Source organism: Scylla paramamosain, chromosome 37 (genome assembly GCF_035594125.1).
Source record: "Scylla paramamosain isolate STU-SP2022 chromosome 37, ASM3559412v1, whole genome shotgun sequence".
Lineage (NCBI taxonomy): Eukaryota > Metazoa > Arthropoda > Malacostraca > Decapoda > Portunidae > Scylla > Scylla paramamosain.
Window position 1 is genome coordinate 2465365 of NC_087187.1, and position 9636 is coordinate 2475000.

The window sequence follows — 9636 nt, forward strand, 5'->3', positions numbered from 1 at the left end:
AATTATGAAAGAAAACTGCATTGTCAACATTCGTCTCAAATTATATGTAATAGATTTTGTTGAGAATGGTTACTTATTTGCACTCAGTACACACACACACACACACACACGTGGCACAATCTTATCATAGCGGTAGTGATGTTTGTTATCGACATTTTATTATGTATACACGCCTCCGCCATGCTGCTACACCTTTCAACGTCGTGTTTCCTTGGTGTTCCCTTACATCCAAGAAATTCACATACTGCCACTCTTGCTAAGTGTCTAGAAAACATGCCAAGACACGTTCCTGACTCGACACATGTGTATTCAGTTCTGGTGGCGCAGTGGCGAGTGGAGATAGCCACCAGCTGGGATGCAAAAGAAATTGTTATCAGTTTGAAACCTCACTCTCCTGTGATACGCGGGGAAGATTATCAGTAGCAAAATGATCTTCACACTCACGTTTTTCATGTTGAATGATAGATTTTGTTTGTTAAAAGCTTCATTCTCAGTGAGTGGGAGTACAAATAGGGCTGCCGCTGGGATTCCTTCACATCAAAGCTCCTACTCCACAACAGCCATAGACACGGCGCGACTGCCACGGCGATTTATTACAACTGCAATTTCTCGCATAAAAACTCAAATTTATGGACTCTTTACGATACACCTAAGCGTAAAATTTAAATAACTTTACATTAACACTCAAACATCATCAGTAAGACGTAAACTAATACGATAAAATAGGGAAATTAAATGAGTAACTGGCTATTTCTCGCGCAAATCGATGGTGCGGCCCGACCCCCCCCCAGCACTATAAATACACCCCCCAGTAGGCGCGAGACGTCTCATACACCAGTACGCAGTGAGAGGAGAGCTATGTAACCTCAACGTTAAAATTGCTAGCACTAATAAAGCCTACAGACGGTATATTAGAGCTGTGACTAATAGCTAAGACTTAGGAGTTAAATCAGAGGGAAACAGGCACAAAGATAGAGGGAAATAAATCCTTTTTCCTGAGTGTGATTATTATGCCTTCAGAGATAACCTGTGAAATGCGTGACCGAGCTTATCGAATCTGTCGCGACTATCTCCACGGCGCCTGGAAACTCATCACCCCCGCACGAAATGGTCATCAAGCAGATCAGGTCAGTGTGTGCACCTCTGTGTTCACGTGTGTGTGTGTGTGTGTTTGGGTTTGTTGATGTGGAAGGTTGAGTCTGTCTCGTATCGTGTCTGTGTGTCTGTGTGTGTGTGTGTGTGGTGTCTTACGTGGAAATTATATACGTGTCCTAGCTACGGTTTTATTTATTTATTTATTTATTTATTTATTTTTTATTTGGCAAGGTTAGATTGTTAGGTTACATTAGATTAAGTAACGATGTAACCTAAGCAAATGCACCAGTCAGCCAGTCTCTCTCTCTCTCTCTCTCTCTCTCTCTCTCTCTCTGTGTGTGTGTGAGCTGGTTGCATTTTAAGCTTTGATTACCGAAAGGCTGAGTCATCGTCTGCTATGATGGTAGTGGTGGTGGTGGTGGTGGTAGTAGTAGTAGTAGTAGTAGTAGTGATATTGAATGGTGATAACGGTCGTAATGGACTGTAATGGCGATAATAGTGAGTGATAGTGGTAATAATGATGTGGTGATGCAGTGGTAATGGTAATGATGAATGGTGGTGATAGTGATGACCATGATGTGATGATAGGGAGGCTAATGATAAGAAATGATAGTGATAAGTGTGATGGTGATAGTGATAACAATGATAGCAGATAGTGGAAGGGGTGATGATTTTACGACCTGTGAAGATGATGATCGTGATAGTGATGATAGTGATAACCGGCACTTATAACAAAAATTATATGATAGTGATAACGATGATGAGTTGTATCAGTGGCTAGGTGATGAGTGGCAGTGAGGGTGAACAGTGCGAATGATGAAGTGTAGCAGTGATGAAGGTATTGATGACTGGTGGTGGTGATGGTGGTGGCGGTGATGGTGGTGGCGTCGAGTCATGAGTTATTTTAGCTTCTATAAGTGTTTCCTGACTGACTTCCTCTCCCCCTTTTACTTTCTCTTCATTCCTTCCTTTTCCTTCATAGATTTATGGTGTGATCTTGTTCTGCCCGTGCCAAGAAGTGTGTGTGTGTGTGTGTGTGTGTGTGCAAATAAAATAGAATAAAGTCTCGCGTTGTTTCTTGTTTATCTTCTCTCGAGTGTTGTTTTAGTGTTGCAAGACGAAGCAGTGAAGCGGAAATCCAATAGAAACACTTGCCCATTTTGTTTTTCTCTTATTCTTCCATATTTTTCGGTTACGATAGCTACAATTAAGCTAATCGCAATATCATAAAAGCCAAATTTATAGACAGCTAATTAATATATAATACGTCGTGTTTTGACTAGTATATTAGTGGATTCATAAACAGTATTTTTTTAGTGACAGATTATCAAGATTTCTACACTATGAACAGGAGAAACTCAGCTAATTATCTGTGGCCTTGGAAAGTTGTGGTGAGCGAGCAAAGCGTTTCAGAATACGGGTCTCTGTAATAAATGACAGGTTTTTAAGGCTGTTTCTATAGTTCTAGTGACAGATAAACACTATTGCTACATTACTAAATTGAGAAACACTCTTGAGAATCCTACTAATCATCCCTGTAACCTTTCAAGATAGTTGTGGTGAAAGCAAAACGTCTCTGAATACAGTTATATGAATGCTTCAGTCCGCTGCCCTGCCAAATGAATGAGAGACGAGAGGGGCCTTGAGCTAAAGCGATATATGTACATAAGCATTTGAGTGATAAAAAGAAAAAAAAAAGATAAATAAAAAAGTAGATTAGGACCGCTAGTTATCATATTTCCATTTTCTTTGGTCCTAACTCGCAGTTAAGCAAATAAATAAATAAATATAGAAAGAAACATAAAAAAAAAAAGGAGTAAGTAAAATAAGACTGAATAAATAAAGTGATATACTAAGGTAATGCAGAAGCCACACTCCTTATCTCCTTTCCTTTCATTCAGCGGGGCATTTGAGTGATGTACGTCGGGCCATGGCGACTATAGATAACATACAAAACATAATATAACAGTCTATGGTAAAATGTATCGACTATATGATGCGTTCAGGACTCTTATGTCGTGTTAATCCAGACGTTACTGGGGAAGAGATCGAATGCTATGACTCAACACGTAGTGATCGAATGCGCCTTAAGCTGACGACGGAAAATCTGACTGCAGTATTTACGTTTTTAGAGAGAGAGAGAGAGAGAGAGAGAGAGAGAGAGAGAGAGAGAGAGAGAGAGAGAGAGAGAGAGAGAGAGAGAGAGAATTTGTTTTAGGAATGCAGTTGTGTGGGTGGCAGTATATTTATTTTAATCATTGATTTGTGAATGTTTTATTTGTGTTTTGTTTTTCAGCGAACTGTTTTTCGTCTTTTTTAACCATTTGTTTGCCGTGACTTTGACAGGAGCATAGAGAGCAACAACCTGGCATGCACACCTTCATCACCCACTTGACTGAAAATCGAAGGTTGAGGGACATGATTGCGCCCACGTCACATGCCACAGGCCGCTTACTGCCAATAAACTGTTAAAAAATATATACGTAGCTTAGCCCTTGTTTATGCTTTGGGTTCATGGCCAGATGTAGTACAGGATTATAAGAACAACAACAACTATTACTAATACTACTACTTCTACTACAACAACAACTACTACTACTACTACTACTATTACTACTTGTACTGCGTGACGTCAGCGGGAGTGACGCTAAAAGTTGGCGCCACGATCTTGTTAATAATAAAAGCTTCACTCTCATTACGTCTCTTGGCTCGTCACATAGAGAGAGAGAGAGAGAGAGAGAGAGAGAGAGAGAGAGAGAGAGAGAGAGAGAGAGAGAGAGAGAGAGAGAGAGTAATTTTTGTTTTATTTACGATGGTCTCTCTCTCTCTCTCTCTCTCTCTCTCTCTCTCTCTCTCTCTCTCTCTCTCTCGTGACTAGCTATTTGTTTAATGTTTAGATGTGTAAATGTTAATGTCTGGCGATTACAGTATAGCATATGATTAATAGTGAACTCTCTCTCTCTCTCTCTCTCTCTCTCTCTCTCTCTCTCTCTCTCTCTCTCTCTCTCGTATTCATAGTATTTTTTTTTCAAACATTTGCACTAAGTATTGTGGTTCATTCGCATTCAAAATAATCGTCATTAGGAATCAAAAGCCGTGTCTAACAGGGACCTTATTTCTTTTGTTCTTATGTTCAATTTCTAGTACTGATCACCTTTGCTTCATTGGTCCCAAATGTGGGCTCGTTGGGTGGAAAAAGAACATTTGCAGCCAGCACTGATCCAAACAATAACAACACAGACACGTATCCGCCCAGCTGTGATCAGACGGAGGCTGGTGACGGGGTGCCACTGTGCTCTCAGGAAGTGTCAGATTTAGATAATGATAATAATGATGATAATAATGATGAATAAACAAATATACCAGGGCTACCAGTGTTCAGTAATCTGAGCCACTTGACAGAAAGGAAAAGAATACAGAAAAAAATGAAATGAAGAAGGAAACGAAAAAAAAAGAGACGTTAAAAAAGAAAAGAAAAGAAAGAAAGGAGATAAAATTAAAAAGAAAAGTGCGTGAGTGACTTCATGAGAGCGTGAAGCCATGGAGCATTCGGGGAGTGACTGAGGCCTTGACTTGGGGCAGTAAATCACATCTATGTCTAGGTTATCTGATAAATCTTGTCTGCATTGAGATTTGCATCACTACACCATTAAAATGAGCGAAGTGGTGACCGTGCAGACAACCAACAGTGTCTCATCTGTACTTGGATAATTAACATGTTGAATTCCTTTATTTATTTATTTATTTAGCTTTTTCTTCACGTTTTTTTTACAGGTTGACCTCTAAAAATGGCGTCTAAATCCTTTCACCGCAACACGAAACATTGAACAGCACCAGAAGTAATATTAGAAATCTTTATAAGCGTCTCCCTCTCTCTCTCTCTCTCTCTCTCTCTCTCTCTCTCTCTCTCTCTCTCTCTCTCTCTCTCTCTCTCTCTTTCTCTGTATCCATGCAAACATTCTTCAGTATCTTCTCCTAATGGAAATAAAATAAATAAGTAATAAAAAACAATAGAGTATCGCCACATTATTTGAACATTGCGTCGTAAACATCAATAAAGGACCATGAAATACAAAAGTAAAGTCGAAGGAAATAAGACATCGACACTACACTACATTATTTCCATCTTTCGCGGCAAAATAAACTATAAGGAAATGAATAGGTAAAAATAAACGAAAGAACATTGCTAGTAAATATGTAAAGTGAAGTTAAAAGAAGGAAAATGAGTGAAAATAAGTAAATATGAGGAAAGATAAGTAAAAATAGAAAAATAAACGCAAGAACACTGCCAGCAAATAAGTGAAATTAATATGCAAAAGTGAATAAGTAAAAAAATGAGTAAAATTACAAAAAAATTGGTAAAATAAGTAAAAATAAGTAAAAGGAACAAGTAAAAATAAATTTCAGAACATTGCCAGTAAATTTGTATAAATGAATTAGACTTTCCTTAAATAGTTCTGCCCTCCTCCTCCTCCTCCTCCTCCTCCTCATCCTTCTCCAGGATTGTGACCTTCGCCATGACACTATTTGACCTACGTGTAGTGTCCGAATCCGGTTCTGACTGGTAACCCTTTCCTCTCTCTCTCTCTCTCTCTCTCTCTCTCTCTCTCTCTCTCTCTGGGTGAGTTTTTAAAGATGAACCTGCAGTTGAAACAGAGAGAGAGAGAGAGAGAGAGAGAGAGAGAGAGAGAGAGAGAGAGAGAGAGAGAGAGAGAGAGAGAGAGAGAGAGAGAGAGAGGGCGGGGGGGGGAGGAGGGGTTGATGAGCGTGGGAGGGCAATTCGGAAATTTTGCTTCCTCCTCCTCCTCCTCCTCCTCCTCCTCCTCCTCCTCCTCCTCCTCCTTTATTGATCTTCGTTGCATTTCTCAAGAGACATCAACGCCATTGTCTTCGTCGTCTTCCTCCTCCTCCTCCTCTTACTCTGTCTTTTTCCTCCTCTTCCTCCTCCTACTTCTTCTTTCTTTAATTTGCTTTTATGTTCGTTCTTTATCTTGAGAGGTGTCTTTAAAGTGGTAAAATAAGTGATGTGCGATTATGTACAAGAAAGAAAAAAGATAAATAGAAAAGAATGACAAGAAAAGAGAAATGATTTGAAGGAACGAAAGAAAGAAAGGAAGGAATGAAGGAAAAGAGAAAGTTTGAAAGAAGAAAAGGAAAAAGGAAAAAATATGAGAAAATTACTGTAAGAATATTTTTTTTCTCATACTCTAACTCTCTCTCTCTCTCTCTCTCTCTCTCTCTCTCTCTCTCTCTCTCTCTCTCTCTCAATTCACAAAATCCATAAGGAAGCATCAACAGTAACACTAAGAGTATAATTATAATCTTACAAATATTATATTTTCGTGTACCAGGAGGCGTCTTATCCAGTCAGCCTTATATAAACCTCTCCAGTGCCAGTCAGTCTTTCCCTTCACCGTTTGTAGAAAGTGTAAAGCGTCGACTTCATTTAATAGAAAAGAAAGCAATAGATGAAGCGGCGTTGTCATGACCTCTTGGTATTCAAATGTCCCTTTCTTGTCGTTTAAAAATGTTCAGCTTTTATGCAAGGAATGTTCGGCAGCCTTGACTGAATAATTAGTTTTCTTATTTATAGATTGTTGTTTTATCTTTATCTTTATTTTATTTTATTTATTTATTTGTTTATTTTTTTCCTCCTCGCTGCCCTGACTCCAGCGTTCCAAATGTCAGTTTTAGAGTTCACACGTAAATGTTCAATGTCTGGCTGGGTTTGTGTCGTTGTTTGTTTGTTGTTTGTGTTTTTTTGGTTTTGTTGTTATTTGTTTACGTTGGTTTATTTTATTTATTTTTATTGGTTAGTTCGTTTTTTTTTTTTTTTCGTTAGTCAGTCCATCAGTAAATCATTTTTTTTTCTCGGTCTCTCTCTCTCTCTCTCTCTCTCTCTCTCTCTCTCTCTCTCTCTCTCTCTCTCTCTCTCTCTCTCTCTCTCTCTCTCTCTCTCTCCATTAAAAGTCCAGTTCCTAGGATCGTACAAAAGAGGGATTCACGCCTCAAGTCTCGCCAACCTTTTGCACTCTCATAAACTCTGCACGCTCAAACACTCTCGCAAACCTCAATGTTTTCTTTACCAGCTCCAGACTTCATCACATCTCAGCCTCTCCCGTTTCCTTGTTCTCGAGTGTCTAGTTAGGGTGCTGTTAGGTTAGGTTAGCTAGTTTAGTGAGTTTGTTGATGTATTTAGTTCGTTTGTGGTATGGTTCGTTAGGTTAGGTTACGTTAGGTTAGTTAGGTTTGTTCATGTATTTGTAGTTAGGTTAAGTTGCATCACATTTAGTTAGGTTAGGTTAGGTGTAGTTAGTTTGCCGATGATAGTAAGGCAGGAGAGATAATGACATTGTTAAGTAGGAAGTTAGATAATAGTTAAAATTTAGTAGTTAATAATAGTAGTTAATTATAAGTTAGATAGTGACGTTCTTAGATAAAAAAAAATAGGCAATAGTTAGCAGTTAATGGTTAATAGTAGTTGAGTTGATAGTGTAGTTAGCCAGATAGTGACGTTGTTATATGAATAATTAATCAGAAGCGTAGCAAGTTAGACAAATAGTGACTTAGTTATGTTAATAAGACAGATGACATCGTTAGATAAGTTGCAAGTTAATGGCGTAGCGAGACAGTTAATGAGGTAAGCTAACGACGTGGTTAACTAGTAGCGAGACAGTTGATTTTCCTAACTATGTATTTATTTATTTTCCTTTAGTCTCACGGCCTCACAAACCACAAACATTCCTGAGCTTCGGGAAACCGGTCTGTGTGTGTGTGTGTGTGTGTGTGTGTGTGTTCTGTCTAGCCTGTGTGGTATTCAAGAGATACTGTTTGCTTTCCTTGCGTTAGGATTGTTTGCTGTTTGGTCTTTGTTGTTGTTGATGTTGTTGTTTGGTCTGTTTTTTTATTATCATTATCATTACCATTATTATCATCACCATCATTATCACCATCATCATCATCAGCAGCAGCATCACCACGAGAGGCCTTGATGGATGAAATTTCTCAAGTTGATGCACACGTCGCTGTTTGGTATTCTTGTTTTTCGTTTTTCGTTTTTTATTTATTTTTTTTTTTGATCATGCACAGTGTCGTATTCCAGTTTATCTATTTTGTCTATATTGTTTTGTATGTTTTTTTTATTTATTTATTTATTTTACATCACGTTTTATTTTATTTATCTTCAGTGTTGAGTCATTGTGTTACATTCAGATTTAGTTACACATTCATTTTATTTGTTTTCTTGTGACTATTTGTGTTGATCATTCTGGTAAAAAGTAAATATTGGAATTATTATTATTATTATTATTTATGATTTTATTTTTTGTATTAACCAGACTTATCAATTTCAAGTATCAAAGAAGAAGACAAACAGCAATACATCTAATAACTATTTAAATTGCCAAAGCTTATTAATTTCAACTTCCAGAGAAGGCAAAAAATAATAATGATAATATCTTCGAAATTCAGAGCATTCGTTTGCAAAAAAAAAAAAAAAAGAGAGAGAATATATACATTTTTTTTTCTTTTTTTTTTCAATACTGCAAGAGGAAGATGTTAATTTCAAGAGACAAGAGGCACAAGATGCACGTATATTGAATGCAGTAAGTGTTAAGTGTCATGGGGAAATCAAAGTGTCCAGTCACAGTAAAAGTAAAGAAATGAAAGCAATTTTTATTTATTTGTTATTATTATTATTATTATTATTATTATTATTATTATTATTGTTATTATTATTTTATTTATTTACTTTTTTTAGTAACAAGAATACATTTTCAAAGGAGCGAATTATCAAGTAAACTTTATCATTATTATTATGATTTCTTATTATATTGTACTTATTTATCAATTCATTTATTTCAGCTGCAAAAAAACAAAAATTCCCAATAAACTTTGAAATAAATCTCTCTCTCTCTCTCTCTCTCTCTCTCTCTCTCTCTCTCTCTCTCTCTCTCTCTCTCTCTCTCCTAAATCCATTCCAGCTTAGAAGAAGAAGAATCCTAACAATTCAATCACTTCACTTATTCAATAATTCACGCTTGTATACAAAACTAAACCAAAAAAAAAACAAAATTGAATCACTTCGCATCATCTTGGTCGCTCGCTAACACTGGTCGTCCTTATCGCCAGCGTGAGATAGCAGTGTTTTGGTCCGGCGGGGGTAAACAGTTGTAATCTTGGCATTATCTTGTATTGTTTGCTTTACTGAGGAGCGTAAGTGCATGTGTGCTTGGGAAGGAGAGGAGGAGGAGGGGCTGGTTATGTCTCAGTCTGGAGGGATAGATGGATGGCTCGCTCTCTCTCTCTCTCTCTCTCTCTCTCTCTCTCTCTCTCTCTCTCTCTCTCTCTCTCTCTCTCTCTCTCTCTCTTTCTCTCGAGTTTACTGATTACTACAAGCACTACGTCTACTACTACTACTACTACTACTACTACTACTACTACTACTACTACTACTACTACTACTACACTACTACACACACACACACACACACACACACACACACATAATGAAGTTAAGTTATAACTGATTTTCATATCACC

General features: G+C 37.6%; 1 protein-coding gene across 1 annotated transcript in view; it reads left to right on the forward strand.

Annotated features, from left to right (window-relative positions):
- Positions 1-446: 446 nt before the first annotated feature.
- The window catches only part of LOC135091338 (choline/ethanolamine kinase-like), a 32643-nt gene continuing 23453 nt past the window's right edge, over positions 447-9636 (forward strand). The window contains 2 exon segments of the mRNA XM_063988884.1: positions 447-1097; positions 1099-1127. Of these exon segments, the coding sequence (XP_063844954.1) occupies positions 1011-1097; positions 1099-1127 (116 nt within the window). The 5' untranslated portion in view covers positions 447-1010.